Raw genomic sequence first — 24,683 nt, 5'->3', positions numbered from 1 at the left:
CAAATTTGGAGCAAATTTGGAGATTTGTATTCAAAAGTCCAGATAAGAAGGCATCAACCTTATCTTTGTTACTATTCTAAAATGTTTTCGGACAATGTGCAACAAAAACCCAAACCCTAAAGAGAGATCTGCAAACGGTATCACCAGGAACGCAGCCCTGATACTATAGTGAACATGAAAGCAAAAATGCCCAGCACACACCAGGATTGTCAGAATTGTTGTGGTAATCAGAATAAAGTTATTTGAGTAAAGAAGCAGAATTCAGTAAAAGTATCTGAAGTGTGATTCATCTGTCTGTAATGATCCTTAGGGGTTTGATCAAAGGGTAGCAAGAATAATGAAGTTCAAGGGAGGAGAGGCTGCTGCGGGAAGAATTTCTGGAAGTGCTAAATATAGACTGTTTCCAAAAAAAAACAACATGATGCAATAGCATGTCCCTTATTTCAGTAGCATTTTGCTAACCAGCTGTCAAAGAAACAATTTCACATGGGTTTTTCAGGGTTTTGAGAGAAGAATGACATGATGATGGTGGTGGTGGTGGTGATGATTGTCTGCCCCCAATCCAAGGTGCTGCGTGTGTTCTGATGGCGGCTTCCTATGTATGTGCAATGAAGATGTGCTTGCAGAGCTCCACCACCACTTTGAAGCAAGGGAAGGATCCATTGTGCCAAGACTCTAAGCCCTCCAAGTGTCAGCTTTCAAAGAAGCCAGATAGAATTGATGCTATTCGCTACATGAGATGCTTTCAACCTCATGCACTCAAACTCCTGCAGCAAGCAAGCTGTGTGAAAGAATCGCATTGGGCAATTGTCACCCTCTCCATAAATCCATCCTCTTGACAGCACTGACATTTGAAAGTGACTGGCCCTAAGAGCATTTTCATTATTCACTGTGATACTGGCTGCTTTTGTTTGGAAGCTGCTTTATTGTTGATATGGTTTCACCAACAGCCTGTGAGGTCAGTATCTTTTGGAACAACTCTATGACACCATATTCTTCATTAATAGTTACATTAAGAATCTGTAGCTCATATCACCAAAGGAATTATACTAGGACGGATTTGCATGCTATCTCCTCAGGGTCCCCAAAGCCTTCTCTTCCTGTATGGGCTGTGTGTCCCACTCAGTGTCCAAGCTGGAAAAAACCTGAATAATCTTGCTGGTGCTGCCTTGTTCTGAATCCAAATCATACAGGACAGTGTGCTCATTAATCAGCCAGCCAACAAACCAGTGGGTCTTTCTCCATGCTGAATCAACCAAATTGCAGCTTTATCTTCAGTTTGGGAAACTGGGTATTTATTCATAGCAATATTTATATGTTGCTTTTCAGTCTTATAAGGCTCATTAAAACAAAGTGGTTCATTAAAAAAAAAGAATAGTAAAAGTAAAATGAATTTAAAAGAAATAACTAATTCAGTAAAAAACAGCACCATAAACAAACTCTGGGAATCACTCAAAAATCACAAGGTACATCTAAATCATTGGCATACATTTGTCTCAGGAGACAATGGAGCAGTGTACCTTTGGGGGTGAAGTCAGACCATGGGAGAGTTGAGGCTGTAGAGACTGATAAGGGAGAGACAGGTTTTGTTGCAGCTGGGGCAGATGAAGGCGTCTGGTTGTGGTACTGCAGATACACCATGGTGTTTCTTCTCTCTGCATTCCTCCCAGTGGTCATTCCTCCTCTGGTTATTGCTATGGATACACAACCTGTCTGTCTGTCTTCAGGCACTGCAGTCATCTGCAAGGAATTCCCACATGGTGGGATTGATGTTGCCAGCCTTCATGTCACATTTGCCAACATCTTTATAATGGGACTGGTGGCTAAAGCCAGCTCCCCATAGAGAATTACTGTTTCAATTATTGTTTTGAAATTTGGGAGGGAAAAGGTTTTCTGTGAGGCATTTAGACATTGGAGGGAAATTTCCACCATAAATGGAAAAGATGTAGCCAATAGGTTGTCTCTATGTGTGCCTGATACACAAGCAAAGAACATAGCTCAAAACTATGTATAGCATCAGTCTAGCATCTGATGTGTCAACCAAGACTGTAGTTGTCTGATTAAAATGGGGGGAAATGCAGTTCTGCATTTTTGAGCATTGTGGGGCCGGGGCGCAAGATGGCAGCAGTCACTGCAGTGCTGCAGGCGGCGTCTCGTCAGATCTTCCGCATACCATGTGTTGGACAAGTAAGGGGTTTTTATGTTGGCTGGAGGATGGTACGTGACGTTAAAAGAAGGAAGGCAAGTTATATAACTTGCAGCATGTAAGGAGTGGGGGGGGGGATAGACCTATTGGTAGAAGACTTAGCTAGAGGGGGGCAACCTTGTTTAATTTTGTCAAACCTTCCACACTTGCTCCTCTTGCATATTTAAAATGGACATGGAAAAATAAAGCAGTCCCACACTTGGGGGGTGTATGTTTTTGTAACCCATTCAAGAACTGCTTTTTGCAATGAAGAACGGGCTAAAAATATTATCTGAATCCCAAGCGATCAGTTACGACATAGTTTCTAATTGCTGCATTTTCATGTTTCAGTTGAGATGTCATTTGTAAGAAACAAATTATGATCTCCCCTAATTTTTCAGTAAAGTTTTCCTGTTTATATAGATATAAATTAACTACACATATAAACTACACATTAAAACACAGCCACATGTAGCACTAGCCTGAGGGACGCTTCTCTGCTTTGAAAGCATTCTCATCAAGGAGTGATTTGCAATTGCAAAGTCCTGGCCATGTGCAACATTTATCCTAAGACTCGCCATACCACTTTTCTTTAGCAGGATTCCAGGCTCAAGCTTGGGAGATAAACACAGCCTTGGAACCTTTAAGGGCATAAAAGAAAGGAGAGCAGGAGATTGCAAAACAGAACAAACTGAAGGTAGTCTAAAACTATTCTCGCAATAAATGTGACAATACCAAATGGTCCTCAAGCTATCAGAACTCTCCACACATATGCCCCCCCCCCCTTGTTCATAGCACTGCTTCACAATGGAATTGTAGAATGAAAATTAGCCATACTTCTTTGCACAAGGAAGGAGTCAGAAGGCAGGAGATGAGAGACATGCTGTTAGCAGCTAGCTGTGGTCTAAACCACTGAACCTCTTGAGCTTGCCAATAGGAAGGCCAGTGGTTCGAATCCTCTTGAATGGGTGAGCTCCCGTTGCTCTGTCCCAGCTTCTGCCAACATAGCAGTTCGAAAGCATGCCAGTGCAAGTAGATAAATAGGTACCGCTGTGGTGGGAAGGTAAACAGCATTTACGTGCGCTCCGGTTTCCGTTATGGTGTTCCATTGTGCCAGAAATGGTTTAGTCATGCTGGTCACATGACCCAGAAAGCTGTCCGTTGGACAAACAGCGGCTCCCTCGGCCTGAAGCGAGATGAGTGTCGCAACCCCATAGTTGCCTTTGACTGGACTTAACCATCCAGGGATCCTTTACCTTTTTTTCTTTTTAACCAGTAAAAGATGGGCATGAAGCCGGTAGTTCACCTTTGAAGTGGAAGCTGAGCAGAGTGAGCTGAGCAACAACATTGGCAAGTTGTAACTAGCTATGTTTGATCTTGGCTTTACACTCTGATCCACCATGCTGGTAGTTGCTCTACATTTTGAAGTGTGCTGTCTTCTTTTCCATCGACCTCAGAAACAGCAGCATGTTACTTAAGTATAGTGGCTGCATTAGAGAACACCTGAAATAAACATTTAGCCTGCCTTTGCAGCATACAAATAAAAATGATTAGTTTCCCACTCATCTCATTCCATTTCTCCAGCAGTGTGTTATTTGTGGTTTTTGCCACTGTCTGTTTAGAAGGCAGTTCTTAAGACGTTGCTTAAAGCCCTCTTCAGAGCTGGACGGTGTGGCATGCTTGCCCATGTTCAGGTGTCACCACACTACAGCTCTATAGATAAACTCTTTGACACTAGCTAGTGAAAGAAGTGTCTCTTACGTTTTATTTTAACATTCTGGCATGGTTGTTAGCTTTATGAAATCCCTTCTGAGTCATCGTCCAAGCTCTGAAGAGAGAAGGTCAAAGCCATTTCCCCTTCTTTAGGGAACGTGATCTCAAAGGTGCATGCAAAGGGAATGCCTTTACAGCCCCAGAAATGTATGTGCATAATAATGGATACAGCGGCTGGACGTACATAAGTACATCTAGGAAATCAGGCCAGAGCTCACACCCAATAAACTCCAGTATTCCCCCACAGGAACTGCACCAGGAAGCTGGAAAGGAGTGATTTTACCTGTGCTTTGAACCTATCCAAAACTCTAGTTGGAAAAAAGAGCTATAAGTGTGAACTGACCAAGTCATAGCATAAGTCTTGCATCTATCACCTTGACCATGACTCTAGGAATTGCTAATGCATGCTGGGGTGCTTTTCTGTGATACTTTGAGCCCTTCCGATTTCTTGGCTGTGAAATGCCACAAACTCAGCTGCCCTCAGGTGTGTTTCCTGATTGTTCGTAGAAAGCTCTGAAATCCTCTGCTGCAGAAGAATGTGTGATCTTCGAAGAATGAATATGAGAGGATGACTAGAATGATGATGATTGGTGGGGCTCACACCTCTTTTTCATCTTGCCAACCTGTGCTCAAAAGTGTGCCCCCACCTCAGCTCTGACTGCAGCTCTCTAGGAAATTCTCCACTTGATTTTCTCCCCTTGAGTGCTGTTAATAGAGGCATGTTGGAGGGGAGAGAGGTTTTTAAAAAAATGAAAGAAAGAACAGGCTGGCAGCGACAAGTAACCAAGTGCCTGTTCTTTTGCACATTCCTTAAATCCTGGCCCCAGCTGATTAATCACAGAGTCAGGCTGCTCTGAGCTTATCACTTTCTTTAATAGCTGAATAATTTAAAACCTCTGTTTGCTGGCGTCTTAATTGCTTTTGCATTAGACACGAGGGCCACCATGAATGCAGAATGGGACCAACCCCAGTAGGGTCTTTCTCTCTCCCCCCCCCCCCTTCATTCAGTGTCTCTTTGGAACTGGCTTAGAGGGGAGAAACTGGGCTGTGGTTCCTAAAGGGGATGCAGGCAATTTATTTCCCATCTGCTGTGGGTGGCCAGAGGGACAAATGCACTTCATGCTGCACTGACTCTTATTCTTCAGAAAGCTTTGATATTCTTCATGCCTGGAATATAATTTTCATCCAGTCAGGGGGTGGGTGGGTGTTTTACCTGTGGATTTGTGGAGTGGCTTCACATGAGCAGGGTATGGCAGTGTGCATATCTGCAAGGTGCTAAGGGACAACCCAAAGCTAATCTTCAAGCTCAATAGTACAATTGAGTTCATATTCCTAATAACTGGCGTGAGTGGCATGAGGAGTTCATCATTCCGTTTGCTTATCTGTGTGTATCACATGCTACAAAAGGCGGCCAAAAAAACCTACCTCTGCCACTGATCTAAGTGTAAACACTACTGGGACTGGGTTTGTCTCCATTTTTGAGGAAGAAATGACAAAATATTGTCAATTTAGTCTTATTCTAGTCCTATTTGAGGATTTTTCTGTGCTATTTATTGAATCTGATGGGACAGATACTGTCATGATTTACACCAGGGGTCAGCAAACGTTTTAAGCAGGGAGCCAGTCCACTGTCCCTCAGACCTTGTGAGGGGTCAGACTATATTTTTAAAGGGGGGGAATGAATGAATTCCTATGCCCCACAAATAACCCAGAGATGCATTTGAAATAAAAAGACACATTCTACTCATGTAAAAACACGCTGATTTCTGGACCATCCGCGGGCTGGATTTAGAGGGTGATTGGCCTGGATCCGGCCCCCAGGCCTTAGTTTGCCTACCCATGATTTACACCACCTGTGACCCATTAAAACCAACACCGAAATATCAGCTAGTTCCCAGTACTACATATAAATACATTTGATGGTGTTTAGTGATGTAGACACATTCATAGGTGTTACTCATGAAGTTATTAACATGGCTGGTCTTCCTACTACTACAGTTGTAGCACTGGTAGTAATGGCAAGGTGTGGTCATGAATACACTTGATGCAATTCCTGTGCAGCCGCTTCTTGTGAAAGGACTGTTGACAGTTAGCCCAACAATCAGGGATAATGAGCATTGTCAATCATAATTCTTCAACTGGAATTATCAACAACTCAACAAATTATTACTATCACAACAACTCCATCAATTGGGCTGTGTAGAAAGAAGTTCCGCACCTCTGTGGCCATATAGCTTTGTGGAAGCATCTTGTGTGTTTTTTCTTTCTAAATTACAGAGAAGGGATACATCTGCCCTTTGGTGTCCAAATTCTAGGCACACTGATCTTGTTTTCTTTTTGTTTCTTGCAGCCACAGTAATCCTTAACGAACTCAACTGGACTGATGCCTTGGAGGATGTATTCGTTGAAAACCGAAAAGAAGATCCATCTCTGCTATGGCAAGTCTTTGGGAGTGCCACAGGCGTGACTCGCTTCTACCCAGGTTTGTGCCATTCTAAAGTGAAAGAGGGGGAAACCAACTGATTTGGCCTGAGCAATGACACCACAATTATACATGTAATGTGTCTGGTGTAGTTGGAGCAGAGGAAGTGTGGGGGACAGCTTTTCCCATTGTGTCTTTGTCCTTGAATATTAGTCCTGTTTGGATTTCACTTATTGGGTTCAGTACTAACAGGAGCTGCTTAGGATGGAGGCTAGTGATAGCTACACATCCCTTCCTTTCCTGTCTTCCCATTCCATCCAGGATTTCACAATACGAGCCAATGGCTAGATGTGATTAGTGTGATTTGTGGACCACAATCCTCTGCCCCTAAAACTGCATGTACCCCTCTCCTTAATAGCACCCATATGAATTCATACTCACTGGCCTGTAGTATTGTTTCTTGTTGCCAGATAACACCAGGGGCGGACTTTGGTAATCTTTCATAATATGCAGGGACAGAGGAAGGGGGGTGCGGGGGTCCAGAGAGAGACATGGTGGCTTGGGCATGTGCAGGCTCCGCACTGCCCAAATGGTCTGCCCGCTGCCTCCCCCCCAAGTGTAGGGCGGCTGAGTGGGAAGAGGCAGACAGACTCCAGAGGCCCCCGCAGTGCACCCACCCCTATGGGAGGCTCACCCTGCCCCTGGGCATGCCGCCCCAGGCACCCAAGCAGTTTCCTCCACCGCTGATAATATGGCACCCTGTGCAAGGCCAAATTTTGGCTCCCCTAAATGGATCTTCTTGATTATGGATCTTCTCAATTTTGGGTCCCCTCAGCTGGGTGCCCTATGCAGAGAAATCACCTGCACCAGCCTAAATTAGCCACTGATAACACTTTTTGCATAATCAGCTCTGTTGCCATTGACTTGTAGCAGGTGGGCTTCCACATGTACCCTTTGCTGCCTTCCTTCCCCACTGTTTGTATTTCCCTGTATAGGCATCAGCTGTGCTACTTCTAATGTTACTTCTAATTGTCTCTTCCAATTGAAGCCACTCCTTGGAGGATGCCCAATAAGATTGACCTGTATGATGTCCGACGAAGACCTTGGTAAGTGAAGCATAAAACAGTTGCACTGAAGTAGGTGGATCCTGGGTTGCATACCACAGGAACAATAGTCTCAGAGTTGATAACAGGGGGCCTCTCATTAAAAATGTAGGGTTAAGCACACCTAAGCACATTCAACTAACTTTTACTCACCATAGTCCCATTAAAATTTATGATCATAACTAATTTAGGTCCATTAATTATAAAGGGTTTACTCTGAGTAAATCTTAGTTGACTACACCCAGGCATGTTTTTCAAATTACAGTTGCACCTGTTCTTCCACCTCTTACTCTGGTGCTAGCTGATCTTTAAAAGTGCTTCACTCTAGCAAACTGTATTCAGTGTTAAGCCTTAACCAAAGTGGAACAGCTGAGCCACCATGACTCGTATCAGCAGAGCAGTGCATACACACACATGATACCTGCTGAATTGCACGGTCCAGGCTAGAATTCTCTCAGCCTGCTCACTTGGTCCAAGCGACCATCTATGGAAAAAGGTGGCAGTGTGTAGAACCAAATGATAAAAATGTTTTGGAAGGCCTGTAAACACCATCTTGGTAGTCAAGATAACCCTGAGACTAATTGTTCACTGCTGCAAGAATGGCCGCACATGCTTTGATATATTGCTTTGATATATGCTGATTGGCTTTGATGGTATATTTATCTGCGGGTTTGGGATGCATAGGCGAGGGGCGGCTTCGCATACTGGCTGACTGTCAGCTACTCCCTTTTCTGGGAGATGGATGGGAGTTGGAAAGGGCTATTGATGCCAGCTTTCATAGCTTGCTTTATGTATAAGTAATGCTTAAATGCTTTCCCGCGTGCGGGAAAGTCATGAGAACTGCTTGCTGCTTCGGCATCCATCCTGAGCCTATAAGGGCAGCAGGGCACTGCAGGTAGGTTTACACATTTCTTTAATAAAGCGCTAGAACTGGCACTTTTGACATGTTTATTTAGTATCCCTGCATCAGACTAGTTGCACAGGCCCTCCTTTGGGCCTGCAGATCAAGACAGGCAACCAGCCATTCCTGTGAAAACCAAGAATCCCCACCCCACCCTCAGGCAGTGGCGTAGCGTGGGGGGTGCAGGGGGGCCGGCTGCACCGGGCGCAACATCTGGGGGTTAGGGTTAGGGGGCACAAATCCACGGGTTAGGGGGCGCAAATCCACGGGTTGTTGTTGTTGTTGTTTAGTCGTGTCCGACTCTTTGTGACCCCATGGACCAGAGCACGCCAGGCACTTCTGGGGCACAAATTACTTGCCTTGCCCCGGGTGCTGACAACCCACGCTACGCCACTGCCCTCAGGTACCAGCTCTGGAGGAATGGCTCAGAAAGCTGACACTGATGCTCCCCAGCAAAGGCAGCCTTCTCCCTCTGCCTAATGGTAGGGCTGAATAGCATAGTATTCATCCATAGTTGTGATATTGGAATGCAAGCTCCTGGGAGAAGCAATAGACTCACAGTGGAGAGAAGGCTTTGTCATGGAAGGACATCTTCTTCTCACTGGGCAAAAACGTGTAAGCAGAGCTGAGAGGAAATGCTGCAAAGAACTAGAAATGTTGGAAGCGCTTGAAGGGAGGGAAGGCTGAAACACACAGCACCTCGTGGCACAGATGCAGATGAGCACTCTGATTTGTGAAATGCCAAAACAGCAAAGAACAGAGGGGGGGAAGCCACACACACACAAAAAGTAACGCGCCCACCCAAAGCTAGTGCTGTTACTGCCTGTGCAATTACTGTGTTAAAGGCGATTGCCTGCGTGTTGCAGACAGCTATTTGAGGCCACGTAATTCCCCCACTCCCCCAACCCACACATTCCATTTCCTGGCAACAACGTTAAGTGCTAGAAAAGTGCGACATCTTCCTCACCATAGAAGTGCTACCTGGAGTGAATGCATCTACATCCCCTCCAACAAGGAAGCATCAAGTGTGCATTTATTCATTGTGCAAACAAACGAGCATCTGAACAGGCCTTTGGAGCAGCTGTCTCAGAAAAGGGCCAGACCCTATTGGCTCTGGGTGGCACCTGGGTGGCAGATTATCCCATACTTGTTGGTTAAATGGTGGGGACCAGATACGAGCACAGAACGTCAGTCCCATGTGCTGGCCTTTAGAAGTGTGCTTGCAGGAGGTGGCACAGAGCCTCAGCGTTCTGCTTAGCAAAAGGCATTGCGGGTGGGGAGGGGATAACTCCTGAGTGCCGTCAAGTTTGTCTTCAACCTTTCTGCCCCTGTAAATTGTCTCAGCTACCAGAAACTAACAGAGCGTTCTGAGTAATGAAATGTAAATGAGCACAGTATGTTCAGCACTGCCACTACGAGGGTCTATTAAACTGGAGCGGGATTTACCCAGACCATGGGTGCATGGAGGCATCCAGCAGGCTCTCCCATTCCCTCCCATCTCCGATATCTTCTCTGTGTCTCTGCTCCCTCCTTCCCTCAACGAGTCTGTATGAAATTCCAGGTCTGTGAGCAGCCAGCTCTGTCCAATTTTCATTTCACACATCGTTGCCATTGGAAAATGGATACAATAACACAGGCAGAGGCATCCAAGCTGTGGCTCTCATCAGCTTCCTCCCCCTCCCTCCCTTTGTATATCTTTGAAGAGGAGAGGCAGAGGGGGTTAGATAGATAGATTATAACCTTAGATACAGATAAATGGGGCAGGGCTCTTCCGCCCTCCCCACTGAAGGTGCAATTGTAAATTTAGCCCTTATTCACAGACAGCTTTAGGTAGGGCTCTCATCTTCTGTAAGGGGGAGGGAGTAGAGAGAGAAATGGAAAAGGAAAAACAAATAACTCTCAAGGAGCAGAGCCAGAAGGACAGGAAGATAAATGTGGCACACGGCGACAGACTACATTTAAGTGAAAGCTGCAAGCGTCAATTTAGCCACACACCAAGTTAAGCATGATTGAATCAGTTACGATTAGCCCAGGTAAAAGGCACTAGCTTGGCAGCACTAATTACGCCTGTGCAAGTGCAGGGTGCTTAGGATTTAATTTTCCTCCATTTATTTTGGAGCTCTTGTATATGAGCAGAACAGGTATGGCTTTGCTTCATACAGAATATTCATGTGTGCGCACGCTCTTAACATACACCGGGGGGGAGTGGAATAGAAATTACGGCGCCTTTGTTTTGTAGCATGCTACTTTTAGATTGTAGGTAAACATTGTTCTTATTTTACATTGATTTTGCCCGTGTCCTAGACGGGTCTTTCTCTCTCTTTTTCCCATGGGGTGAATGACATTCCTTTTGTTGCCGGCATTTTCTCTCACCCAAAAGGCTGCTCAAACAAGTTCAAACAAGTATTTACCAGCCACGCAGAGACAGTGGGGTGGGAATGGGGGATCTTGAGCAGGAAGCCCTGGCTGGGCAACAAAGAGAGAGAAAATATCTGAGTTGGAGGCAGTTTTCTTTTTTCCCTTTAGCCTTCATATACATAAACAGCAGCAGCTCCTTTCAAGTCTGTCCTTTAAACTTCAGGTCCCCGCTTATCGGGAGACAGACAAAGCACAGTCGCCACAGGGCTGCCTGCAGGATGGATAAGGCTCTCTCTGTGTGTGCAATGTGGGTCTGATCTTTTCCATTCTGCACATGCATTAATGCAACTGCATGGTGGTAGAATTGAAAGCACAGGCACCTGGCAGAGAGGTCTCGAGAAGGGACTTATTTTGGTTCTTCTGCACATCACCTATGAAGAAAATGTTTTCTTTTAGCAGGTGGATCTTTGCACCTTCCACTCAAAAGAGATGGATCTGAGTTTTTGAAACAGCTTAGCTTCATTCCATTTAAGCTCCAATGAAAGCTATGGAGAGGGCCTTCTTGGTGCCTGCTCCCAGATGGTGGAACTCCTTCTCACAGGAGGCTAGGCTGCTCCCCCACCCCCCTGCTTTCCCTTTACCAGCAGGCAAATAACTTTCTGTAGACAGACCTTTGGCCTCTAACTGGTTGTTGTGGCAGGATATTTTACTGATGAGGTTGTTGTTATTATTATTTTCCTCTTGCTATGCTTTTAAATGTTTTGGTGTTTTGATTCAGTGCTGTTTTAGAAATGGTAACTGGTTTGTTTGTTGGTTTGTTTGTTTGTTTGTTTAACAAATATAACTAATTGGTGTGGGTTTTTTAAAACTGTATCTGCTTTTCATTCATGTTGCAAGCCTCCATGAGTCCTGCACTGGGATGTAAATAAATAAATGAGTACCCCAAGTTCTTGGACCTGTAGAACATCTGTTCCAGCACTGCAGACTTTGACTAGCCATGAATACCTGTGGTTTTGAGCATGAATCTCTCATAACCACTCTCCATAAGGAAATGTGGGCTAGGCCTATTACAAGGATGGGAAGGCCATGGTCTTCCCAGATGTTACTAGACACAAACTCCCATCCACCCCAGCCAGCCAGCAAAAGCCAGTGATGATGTGAGTTGTACAGGTTCTCCATCTGTGCCATATGGGGTAAGCTGTCACCTTCCACCTGTAGTTATATAATTTGTCGGAAGCCACACAGAATGGCTGGGACAGCTCAGTCAGATGGGAGGCATATAAATTATTATTGCTAGTAGTATCTTGTGCATGTGAACATGCAATTTGTCTGCATTTGTGTTTATATTTGCTTAGACGACAAATGACCCCAGAAGAGCTATAGGCAGCCACATGAATGGAGCACTTGGCATATGCCACACATTGTAAGGCACCAAACTAGATGCTTCCTCTTTTCTAAAAAGTGAAAAACCGCTTTTAAAAAAACATTCCTTCTTTTAAGAGCACACTAAAGAAATTGCCTTTTCTGAGAAACTGCTGCCTAGGAGCCATAAATAAATACCTCCCCGGTTTACCTTTCACTGTGGTCTGTTTCATTTTATGTGCCGTTCTAACAGAAAGACATCTAATGCAGTTATTTGTGGAGCGGCAGCTTCCTGCAGATTTTGTTAAAGAACCTTGACAAAGATGGCATATTGCAGCCTCTGTTCTGAAGGCCTCCACTCTGGCACAGTGCAACACAGATATTTTAAGCCAAGGCTAGCTTTATCAACACCATCCTTACAAAACAGGTTCTAGGAGACAGCAGATCATTTTCTCTGCCACATCCTGTTGCTCAGCTTCTCTGGGGGAAGGGGGTGTACATAGTTATTGGTTGAAGGAAAAAATAAGTACGGGGCTGAGGTGATTATTTGAGACCGAGTAGAATATGGCTTGGTTCAGATTTATTGTGCAGCTGCAGGCTACTCTCATGGGATCTCTGGCAACCTCATCCTGTGTGGAAAATCAAGCAAGGGCTCTTAGGACCTCTTTTCTACTGAGCATGTGAATGGGATGTGTGAATCATATTGCTGCATGAATGATGTGTGAATGGACCAAGAGTGTGTGAACAGTGGGGAGGGGGGAGTTGTGTAAATGGAGTTGTCTTGAGTGGAGAGAGCATGTGAAATGATACATAAGTTCACAAATAACAGGCACCAGCGAAAACTGTAAATGGAAAACAATTATTCAACTGTTTATTTTCACTGTATATTCACTTGTCTTACAATCTCAGACATCAGCTGACCGAACGGGCAATTTTACTTTAAGCCATGCTGTGTCACCTCCTTGACAAATAGCGTTGAGTGCTTGCAGTGATTGGACTTCCTTTGTCAGAAAATTAATGACTCTGCCACTCTGGTTAATTGTTGATGAGTGTTCCACATTAATTATTAACTTTCCTCAAGTTATTAGGGATAGAGCAGAGAGAAGACTGACAGGCCTTGCATTCCATTATGATACTAAGGCCTTCATTGAATCTCGGTGGACCGTGATTAGCTGGGCCATAAGAGCAAAAGGGGCAGTGACAAACCAGCAGCAGACAGCTGCCACCCTGCCCCTCACCTCATTCTCAGCTCCTGTTTCAAGTGGTGTTAGTTATCATTAATAATCAAGTTTCTCTCCCTGCCTGCTGTCCTAACCTTCTTACCTTATATTCCTGCATTGCATGGGGTTAGACTAGATGATCCTCACAGACCCTTCCAACTCTAAAATTCTACGATTCTGTCATATACCACCAACCCCAGAGGTTGGGCTCACTCTCGTTCTCTGCAATCTCTGGCCAACCGTCAACACTCTCTACACATTCTGGTGCTAGCCTACTGTGTGACTTATTTACAGTCTTAAGTGTTTTAAGCAGAAATATTTCTAGTGCATTGTATATTTTCACACCAGTGACGCTGGGATAACAGCAAGGAGAAGTCACACAACATCAGATTTGTGGATTTGATAGAGTGCAAAATGATCTGGATCTGTCTCTAATTGAAATGGGATTGGCTCAGTCACATGAAACTGAATTAAGGTCTGATCTGATGTAGACAACCTTAATTCCTTTGCGCTGTTTTATGGAGGTTCTCTGTGGTAAATAAGACAGAAATAACTTCCTCTTCCCCTGAAGCATAATATACACACAGGGGAACATAATCCAGTTTCTCTGTTCCTGTTTAAGCTACATTTATTTTTCATCCGGTTTTATCTTCCCCAGATACAACAGAAGAGCCAATTTTGCTAACTCCAGAATCAGCCTAATGTTACAAGGCAGGTCAGAGTTAAATTACAGCAGTACCAGAAACAGAGTTGGTCTCTCCAAGCCAGACTTGCTGTGCTGGTATCCTAACTTCCATCTCTAATCTGGGCAGGACGACATTTGGTGTCAGTGCTGTGTCTGTCTGTTATAATAACTTAGGTACATCCTTTTATACAAAATTATAAACATAGCTTTGAACTCCTGGTTTCAGGTGTTGCCATCGTTCTTTTTCTTGCTTACAGGCAGGACAAATTATTTCTCCAGATCAAACATTTCCTAGAGCATTCGCATGATGAAGGAGTTGCTTGCTGCCACCCCCAGCCCCCTTCATCTTCGTTAAGCAATATGAGCCAGGCCTCCACACAAACTGCCTGATCATGCCGAAGCCCTGCTAATGGAATTTCTCTCCCTCCGAAAAATGAAGGAAAGAAATCATGCAAAGGTTGTGCGGAGGTTTCCATGCAACCAGGCAGCTGCATGAAGGCCATACATTGTCTCAGGGGCGCTATTCTTCTACCATGAAAGCAGCCCAGGTTACACTTGTCCTTTGGGGCTACTACGTCAAAAACCTCGGGCAGCCTTTGCTTCTATGATTCCAGATGAATTCCCACATGGTCTGTGGCACTGCAGTCTGGTCCCAGAAGGGGACAAACACAGGGAAGGCATGGTGGGGAGGTCTGTTTCATATACATGAAGAGAGTGCAATGTGTTTCTTTGCCGCACATGAAGCATAAAGCCCCGCATCACACCGAAAGAAAATATAATCACTCCCAATTAGATAACATTAGTAATTGGGATTAGCAATCAAAGGCTGTCCATTTGCAAGCAATTCCCAGTAATGCTGAGTAATTGACAGTAATTAAGCACTAATTAATTCATGCTGGGACTGATCCTGTTTGAGCCAGCCAGTGCCACCAAATCTCCCTCTAGCTTCTTTGAAGGAGGGATCAGGCTCTGTGTAGACATCGGAGGAAACATCAGCCAGTTATGTCTCAAGCTTTACTTATAATTTAACAGCGTAATGAATTTTTAACACAGCTAAGTGGAGTTTTCCTTACCCTAACCCTCCTCTAATGCACTCATATTAGATAAGAAGTAAATGAGGTAATTTTAATCTGTTTTAAGTATTTTAACTTTTGTATGTTTTAAAGGAGGGTTGTAAATTTTTCTTGATTTTACTGTCTTTTTGTAAACCGCTTTGAGGTTTTCTACAGTCAAGCAGTATAGAAATGTTATGAACTTAATAAATGAACTATTGATGGTCAGTGCTCAGGCAACTGTAGTTCCTAGGAAATAAATAACACATAGAAATAGACAGCACTAAGCACTGCAAGGGTGGGTACCACCTGTCCCTCAAAACTACTCTTCTCCCTTGCTTCTAGCATTTCTGAATATTCATTTCTGAATATTCATGACACTGACACTCTTCCAAATATTAGGAGGAAGTCCATTTGTCCTCCTCCCTCTTTGCAAGGATGAAGACATATGGAAATGTGGCCCTGTGTGTGTCACCAGTGCTCAGCATGTGGTCACAAAGATGCACATCTTCATAAGGTGGCACCACTCTAAAGGAAGTCTCTTCAGCTCAGGTGTGGCAACTCACCCACCTGCCCTGTTGGCAGCATGGGATTAGCCAGTCACTTCATTAGAAACTGAGCAGATTTGGGAGGGGGAGGGGACTTCTAAGAATTGGCTATAAGATAGCCTTGTTTTCATCTAGTCCATATTATATGAATGGTGTAAATAAAGTTTATTTGATTTAATTGACTTTACCTGTGGTCATAACAGGTGTTGAAAGTAACTAAGTTGGTAAATTAGGCTACTGTCAGGCTTCATGAAATTGGCTTCCTCCCCCATGGCAGTAAACAAAGGATCAAACGAACATAACATCTTACCAGTTAGAATCATTAATAATCACAGTGAGAGAACAAAGAACACATCTCCTAGAATGGCGGTGCTCCCAATTAAGGGTCACTCCCCCCTCTGTCCCTATTAATCTATGTCACTCCTACATTTTGTAATCTGAGTTTGTAACCTCTGCGCTTTCTGTTCTGACACTTTCTGAGCTCTCCATGACTTTGGAGAAGGGGGATGAATACTATCCAGAGACTGTGAACCTGTTAACTCTCTCTCTTCTAGTGTTTCTTCTGCTAGCTGTTCCCTTTCCAGTATTTCCCAGCTTCTGCTTTCTGAACTATGCCCTTCTGCAAACCACTGTTCCAAATCTATACCGTCCTCCTGCTCCTGGGAAGATTCAGGACCAGGATCAAGAGGATGGGGTGACTCCCGCTATTCTTTCTCAGTGCAGCCCTCCTCAGCATGGTGCCTTACAGCTAGCCTGGTGAACACCCTGAGATGTCCAGTGGATTTAGGGGTGATGTTCCAACCTACATCTCATTGCTGCCAAGTTGAAGAGAATGGGCTCGGCCACACTTCCCATGCCTAAAAAAGCACAGCTCCAAGCGGTTTTTTGCTTCATGTGCACTTTCTAGGAATGGGTCTGGGTGGTTTTCCCTTTGCCCCACTCCTTTCCCAGGGAAAACCCACTCTTTAGTGCTAAATTGGAGCAAACATCAATCTGGATAAAACCTAAATTGCCAGTTGCTCCAACTGACAGCTAAAGAGAGAATATTTATGCATTGCTAGTATCAAGTGGTACCAACCAAACTATATTTTTTCCCATATGGCAAATAGTAGATTCAGGAATGATTTAGATCAGAAAACTGACACTTGGTCCCCCAGTGCAGCTTCCCTGATCAACTCAGGCTCCTTCCTGTTGCTTTAAACTAAGGAAGAAACACTGGAGATCTTACAGATTGCCCAATCCCTTGTCTAGTCTGACACTCAGTGCAGTTTTGAGTATGTTCCACATATTTTAGGAGGAATTCAACTAGTGAGTCTTATCAATGGAAGCCCAGCAGAATGACTTCCACTTGCATGATGCTGCTTTCCTCCTCCCCCCATCGCCCCCTAAACTGGCTAAGCCTCAAGTCAGTAGAACCCCTGAAACAGTACTGGGGGCAAGGAGAGTGGGGACCATTTCATCTAGAAAGCTGAAATGCTTGTCCTGATGGAATGATCGCCTTAGCTTGACGTCAAAATCCTCCCTTGGACTTTCTGAGCACACATTGCTTTGTACATGTGTGCCATTTCTGGCTGGTTTTTTTCCTCCGTCTCCATGCATTTCTGCACTCTGGTGGAGAGTGCTCTAATGGAAGGTAACTCAGCTTGGCAGGCAAGGAGTACTACTGTATGCTTCTCGGTCCATGAGCAACTTTTCCAGAGGGTGTCTTCTGTCACGTAAAAATGAGGAAGCTGTAAAAAGAGGGATGAGCTGAGTGTAAGAGTGAAGCAGAGAGTGTGAAAAAGAATACACATTCTTGGACTGTCAGTTACTTTTGAGCATCAGAAGGAAAAATGTGTCCCCTAGAGCCACTGTTCCTGATTGTCACCCCACTCCACTGAATTTGCACACATTCACCCCTTATTATCCTGAGGTTAAGCTGGGGAGCATGTTACAGGATTCAGCTGAAAGAAAATCTACCAGACAGGCTACAACGTGTGTGGAAACTGGAGCAGCCTTTTAAATGGAGCTCAATAGAATGATGGTCCCACGTTGTTCTTTGGAGCAGAAATCAGGCCACATGGTTAGCATGTGGAAAAGATATATACTAATAACTTGGCTAACAGGTGGCCATGCTGCTGTATTCTCCTCATCCTGCTTCCTATTAATCTTCCCAATCCATCCACCTTTATTGGTTCCTTAGGGCTTGCTCATGGTGTTCCATTATTATACTAACTCTTCTTACTATCACCCAGTCATGGCTCTAGTTTTGAGGTGGCCCTCAGCAAAGTGCCTTCAGGTGGGTGCCCAGTCTGGTGGCAGCAGTGAGAGACATCCATTTTGGAAAAACTTGAGTGTGAGGTTATGCTGGAAAAACACAGTAAAATTGAATAGTGAGGGTGTGAGAATCAAAAACTATTATCTGAGTAAGCTGGTTCCCCTATACTTAATTTCCCTATAGTTAATTCCCCTATCGTTAAAAATAATAGTTAATTTTTATATTGTTCACAACATTTCACAACAGAACTGTTCACAATATATTGTCCTCACTACAGAAATACACACACACACCATAAAACCCCAGGTAAGTTCCTATATATAGATAAACCCCAGAACATGTGTGTGTGTGTGTGTGTGTGTGTGCACAGGGCTCCCATTCACACAACAGCTTTTTCCACATAGTTTGCTATCATAGATAGCTTAGGCAGGGGGTTCTCAACCTTTTTATGACCCAGTGCACATGGATAGAAATCTAAGAAACTAGATTGGGGACCACCCATTTCACAGTAGAAAAACTGTTGATGCTCAGAACCACCCCCCCAAAAAAGGGGCAAACACCTAGAAACACACAAAACAAAGAAACCCAACTAAAACACAGCAGGCAACACTTTGTCACCAACATTGAAAGACCATGTTGAGTGCCAAAGGGTTAATGCCATGGACCCTCTGGGGACCCCAGGGTTAGACTGAGAAACTAATTACTGGTGCAAAGTGGGTCAGTGAGACTCTTGGTAGAACAAGGGGTTGAACTCAGGTCTGTCATGTTTTTATGTGTATTCATTTCCATATTTTCACATGACATAACAAAATGGAAAAAGGTCAAAACAAACAAGGAAAAACCATATAGCCAGATTTAATGTACACTGTTTTAAAAATGGATGTCATTTTAAAAGATTTTATTTGCTGTTTACAAAGGAAGGTGCTCTTTTCTCCTACCAATTGCTAAAAATATCCTAATCAGGTTTGGCCTTTGAAAGCATCAGGGGTTGGGGGAATAAAATCATAACATATACGCCTGTGTCAGCACAACCACCGCTACTAAAAAGGGATTGTGATTATGGATGAGTTTTGCATTTAGAACTCGTTAAGCTGACACAGTGTTGAGTGGCAGTCAGGTCACTATCAGTGTCTTTGGAGAGCTGTGCCAAAAATACCCTCTCACTTTCATAGGTCCAGGTGCAGGCCACTAAAGGAGGGACAGGGAAAGCATTTTCTGTATTTTTCAGAGGGGGCAGGAGGAAACAATGAAATTTTCAGAAAGGTGAAGTGCTTCACTTGAAAAGTGACAATAGAGGTTTCCCCTCTCCTTCCTTCCTTCCTTCCTTCCTTCCTTCCTTCCTTCCTTCCTTTTTTTTTTTTACTTTTGCTTTTCTTTTTTGCTGTAGCAGAGTTTGCAGCGCTGTTTCCCACAATATTTCTCTGAATGCTGTTACATCATGATTGAATGCCATTTTGGTATATTGTTTTGGGGGAGCAGATGTTTCCCCTTCAACACCACACCAGGAATGACAACACAGGGATTATTTATGTAATTCCTAATCTGAAACAGCTCTTCATTCATTGCCGTAGCAGGTTACAATTTAAAACAAATATGTCATGCAGTACTCAAGGACAGATAGTTTTGACCAGCCAGCTAAAATAAACCAGACCCTCCAAGTGACCCTGTTTTCCAGGGACTGTTCCTGATTTGATATTTTTCTGCCTCCAAAAAGTACGTTCCCACCCCACCAATACCAATTCACCTCTCACGACTCCCCTCAAAGTTCCACGAAGAAAAGCTTTTGAGGAATTCTTTGACTCAATCTCCACTTTCCCTTCTTCTCTTTGCCTGCTTTATCTGGTTCATATATGTTCTTGATTTGTATGTCTATAATTATTAAAACACTGGCTATAACAATATCCACTTACATTAACCATATTGAATGCTCTGCTCTCATAGCTCATGCCTTGCCCTGCTCTAAAAGTTTGTGGTCAGAATACATTGCTTTTCCGTCTCTCTCTCTCTGCTCAAATTCTTGGGATACAGCTTGAGGACCATTAATGAAATCCCCAAAGCCCACCTCTAATTCAGCCAAATCTTCTGCCTCAAGTGCCTGTGGCTATATATGCTTGTAGGCTAAAATGTACAGAACTGCTTCTGAAGCACTCTTTGCTTCAGAACCAGTTGAATGGGCCTTGAATGGGCTTCTCTTCAGCCAGAAGAATGACCATAGAACAACACTTCTTCTAACTGGTGCCTTGTATCTAGAATGTAAGAAGACCCCTGCTGGATTCAGCCAATGGCCCAGCATCCTGTTCTCATGGTGGTCAACCAGCTGTCTATGGGAAACCCTCAAACAGAACGTGGACACAAGAACATTTTCCCCTCCTGTGGTTTCCAGCAACTGGTATTCAGAACCATGCTGCCTCTGACAGTAAATGCAGACCATAGTAGCCTCTGATAACCTCATTCTCCTCTTTGCCTATTCCTATTTTAAAGGCATCCATGTTGCTGGCTATCATGGTGCATTGTGGAGTGAATTCCATAGTTTAATTATGCACTTCATGGAGGGGTACTTCATGCTAGAATATGCCTGCATACTTTGTTCCCCACCAAGCTGAACACAGCTGACCATCTATGTACGGCAATGCGCTGGAGACTCAGTAAACCTTCTGTTTTTGATGCTTGATCGTAGGTACAAAAGAGGGGGGGGGCTGCCATGCACCCAGCAGGCCACATAATATATTGTTCATGGGCTGCATTTACCTTGGCAGGTCACAAGTTGTGCAAGCCTGATTAGAATCAGTGCAGCATACTTCATTCTGATTTCAATTGTCAGGATGAAGTTATGGAAGTACTAGGATGATGAACCCAGTATCCATTTCTGTATAATTTGCTCACATGCTGTATGCTGGTCTTAATAGGTGTGCCATGTTAAATGCTTTCTTGAATGCTTTCTGCAGACTGCCAGGGCATTGAATGCAGGAGGTTACCATGGGAGTGGCTTATTGCATAAAAGGAGTGGGGAGAGGCATGGACAAGGGGGTAAAGGTGGACACAGGGCTGCAGAATGGAGCTGCAGATACAAGAAAGATATGGTTTCAGGTAAGGGGTTGGGAAGGTGAAAAGCAAGCTTAGTAGTTGTATCGGGTAGTTAGGGGAAGTTTGAGGGAGTTAATGTGGGGGGAATTGCAAGGGGGCTGGTAGGCAGAGCAAGCAGGCGTGCAGTCCCTAGTAAACCTATATTTCCTTTCTCTCTACTAACATTAGATGTACTTCAGTAGTGCATTCCTTTTTGTCATCTCTGAAGAATCTGAATGTTTCATGATGGAAAACAAAGCTTGTAGTTTAATAATCTCACAGACACTTTGTTGTACATTATGTATAACTTTGATTTCACAGTAATATTTTATAGATGTAGAGAACATGTCAATCTCTGACCACAAAAAAAACCCAGCAAGTACATTTATTGAATTAACTTCACAGGTATTATAGAAAATGTGTGTTTCGGAGTTATAGCTGATAGATTGTTATTAAAAGAAATACATGGATTTATCTGCCAAATGTTAACATAGCAATTAAATGATCAAATTATTTTTACATTATGTGGGGGGGGGGGGTTTCAAATGCCACAGGCTTTACCTGTGACTGAACTATACGCATGGTTACATAATAAGAAAAATATTCATTTATTTAAATGTTTACAAAATTGCTTAATAGCTAACACAGCAACAGCATTGGGTGGATTTCTGCTTTATATCACTCTGTTCATCCAAAGAGCAAAAGTAGTCTCAGTTTAACCTGCATGTCCAGATTTATTCCATAAAAGAAAATGAGATTTTGTAAGACTTTTCATCTCAAGCCCAAGAAAAGCAGTAGTGGCTGGTAGGATGGAGCCAACCTTTCAGCTCCAGAACTGCTGAAGCCTACCTGGATGAGGCCAGTGGCCCATCTGGTCCAGCATCCTGTTTTCACAGTGGCCAACTCACAAACAGGACCTGAACACAAGAGTGTTCTCTCTCCCCCCCTCCTCCTGCCCCAGTTTCCAGCACCTGGTATTTAGAAGTATTACTGCCTCTGGCCATTGAGACAGCGCATAGCTGTCACTGCCAATCCACAGGGAGCTCACCTGTTAAGATTAGGCAGTTTATGGTTTGGGTGGCATCCTGCAAGGTGGCTTATCTAAAACAGAAGAAGAATTTCTGATATCCTTGTGGTACACCAGACAGTGAAGATGGTCTAAGCCTAAACCAAACAGGGCCAGGGCCTGAAGCCGGTTTGGTGCTGTTGTTTTTCCTAGCAGGTTCTAGGCTAAGGCCACTTGTTCCTTTCATGTTCGTGAGGCAGAAATTCTAGTGGTAAATACTGAATAATAAACGAAAGAACACTGGTAGCTAATTTGCCTTTAACCATATGCCAAAACTGGCCCCCTGGATGTGCTGCCTCAGCCTGCCAAATGGCGTGCCTGCCATTTTTGTGGTGCTCTGGGGGATCATCAAGGCTGTTGGATGCCTGGTTCTCACTTCATGTGTGTCTTTCCTTAATGCAGGTACATTCAAGGCGCCTCATCCCCAAAGGACATGGTGATCATCGTGGATGTGTGAGTGTCTTTCCTCAAAATCAGCCACTTTCAGTGGCATTTGTACCTGCTCAGTCCAAAGGCCACAATTTATCCTATAATTCTTTGTCTTACTGTAAAGTCTGCTACACTTCAAAGACATGTGGGGGTCCAGGGATTGTCACTGTTCATGGGGCCCAGCTCAGAAACCAGGGAGGGGTTCTTCAAAATGGGAGGGCAGTAGATTTTAATTTTTAAAAAATGTTTTCCCCTGTAGTCATAAAGTGGCGGCATGAGCTGTTTCTTCCTTTTATTGACAGGAGTGGCAGCGTTAGCGGCCTGACACTGAAACTGATGAAGACGTCAGTCCATGACATGCTCAACACTCTCTCAGATGACGACTATGTCAATGTGGCTTCAGTGAGTGTCTAATTTGTGGTTGGCAGAACTAGAGGCAGGTGGTGGAGGTGGAATGAAAGATGTAGGAAATGAAAGTGGTGAAGGCTTATGTGGCTTCATGGCACCTAATATCCCCCATGGATATCAGTGGTGATACACACACACATCCCTCTAGCATATATACTTCTAGGTTCCCAGTTGTTTCAGTTCCAGTCAGTGGTCTTTAGGATAAAGATGAAAAATTAGGAAGAAACAATTACTATTTTTGAAAGGAAAATGCGTGTAAAGTAAGAGCCTTTGCAGATCTGCATCCTGTGATCCAAGACTGGTTTGCATGATGTAGAATCTATTATATTTAAGAACAAAATTCCAGTCTGTACCCTCACTTGAGGATAGCTTAGAGCTGTAAAAATCAGATTCAGCACCCAATACACTTACCTTGGGGACTTTGTTGTGTGCACACTCTATTAGTTATGTCTCGTAGTATATATTGTTGTTTAGGAAAGAGATAAATTGAGTGGCACTAATGATATTGTCGCCTTTCTTTCTTGCTAACCAGCACACCATAATTGTTATGCAGATAGATCTGCGGTATAGACAACTAACCTCAGTGCTCCTCTGTGCTAGGAGACAGTGGATTGCTGAGCTACTAAATAACTGTAACTGAGATGAGAGCTGTGTGTACAAGTCTATAAGGTATCGTTACATGGTATTTTCTATGTACCATAGTTTAAGTGCCCTCTAATTGCAGTCTTATTTCCTCGCTGCAAAAGAACCAAGTGTGTCAGTAAAGATGCATGGGTCCGTTGTCGCTGTAAAAGTGCTACATGATAATCAGTGAGTAAGTTGCTTTGCCATTGCTACAGGACACCATTATGCCAAATAATTGGCATGGGAGTGTCAGGACACATGTAACTGAGTGAGAGAGGCTGGCGTAGGTATCAACTCACTCTCTCCTTCTCTTCTTCTTACTTAGAAAGAGACAGAAGGGTCTACTTCTGCCACATCCTTGGCATGTTGTCCATGTGTCATCTTTCATCTTCTTTAGTGATCAGGACTAGGTTCAAAGTTGCCCAACACTTCTTGATATCCTTATGGCCACAAGGCAATATGCATATCTGTCCTGATGGCTGGAGGGTATTGTCCAGTGACATTCTAATTTGATTGCCAAATCTATTGAAAGATTGACTATGGCTGCCTGGCCTGCAGACTTGCACTTTAGTATAGCCTTAGGGAACTATCGTAAGGGACGCAGGTGGCGCTGTGGGTTAAAGCCTCAGCGCCTAGGACTTGCCGATCGAAAGGTCGGCGGTTCGAATCCCTGCGGCGGGGTGCGCTCCCGCTGCTCGGTCCCAGCGCCTGCCAACCTAGCAGTTCGAAAGCACCTCCGGGTGCAAGTAGATAAATAGGGACCGCTTACCAGCGGGAAGGTAAACGGCGTTTCCGTGTGCAGCTCTGGCTCGCCAGAGCTGCGATGTCACGCTGGCCACGTGACCCGGAAGTGTCTCCGGACAGCGCTGGCCCCTGGCCTCTTAAGTGAGATGGGCGCACAACCCCAGAGTCTGTCAAGACTGGCCCGTACGGGCAGGGGTACCTTTACCTTTACCTTTTAGGGAACTATCACGTAGACATTCTGTCCCAGATAGATCTTTGGTCCAGTGATTCAGAGAACTCAACTACATTGCCATGTAAGGAAGACAGCTTTTGAGTTATTTTGGCCTGAGGAATGTTTGCTACCACATCCTGTCAAGATAGTTGGTCCAATTAAATGTATAATCTGAACCTTTTTGTTATATTTTTCTTGCTTCCCTGATCTGATATAAACCAGAGCATAATATGAACCTAATCCAAGCATTCTTAAACATTTGATAGAACTAA

General features: G+C 44.1%; 1 protein-coding gene across 5 annotated transcripts in view; it reads left to right on the top strand.

Annotated features, from left to right (window-relative positions):
* Positions 1 to 24,683, top strand: part of CACNA2D2 (calcium voltage-gated channel auxiliary subunit alpha2delta 2) — a 520,700-nt gene that overhangs the window by 384,255 nt on the left and 111,762 nt on the right. For all 5 annotated transcript variants that reach the window (XR_014561165.1, XM_083726521.1, XM_083726520.1 and 2 more), the window contains 4 exons: positions 6,309 to 6,440; positions 7,429 to 7,486; positions 22,398 to 22,448; positions 22,727 to 22,826. Coding sequence is in view for 4 of the 5 variants with exons in the window: in XM_083726521.1 (XP_083582647.1) it covers positions 6,309 to 6,440; positions 7,429 to 7,486; positions 22,398 to 22,448; positions 22,727 to 22,826 (341 nt within the window). In the remaining variant the exon portion in view is untranslated. The remainder of the gene's footprint in view (positions 1 to 6,308; positions 6,441 to 7,428; positions 7,487 to 22,397; positions 22,449 to 22,726; positions 22,827 to 24,683) is intronic.

Source organism: Podarcis gaigeae (assembly GCF_964106915.1).
Source record: "Podarcis gaigeae genome assembly, chromosome: 2".
NCBI classification, from domain to species: Eukaryota; Metazoa; Chordata; class Lepidosauria; order Squamata; family Lacertidae; genus Podarcis; species Podarcis gaigeae.
This window is presented reverse-complemented; position numbering and strand designations above follow the sequence as displayed.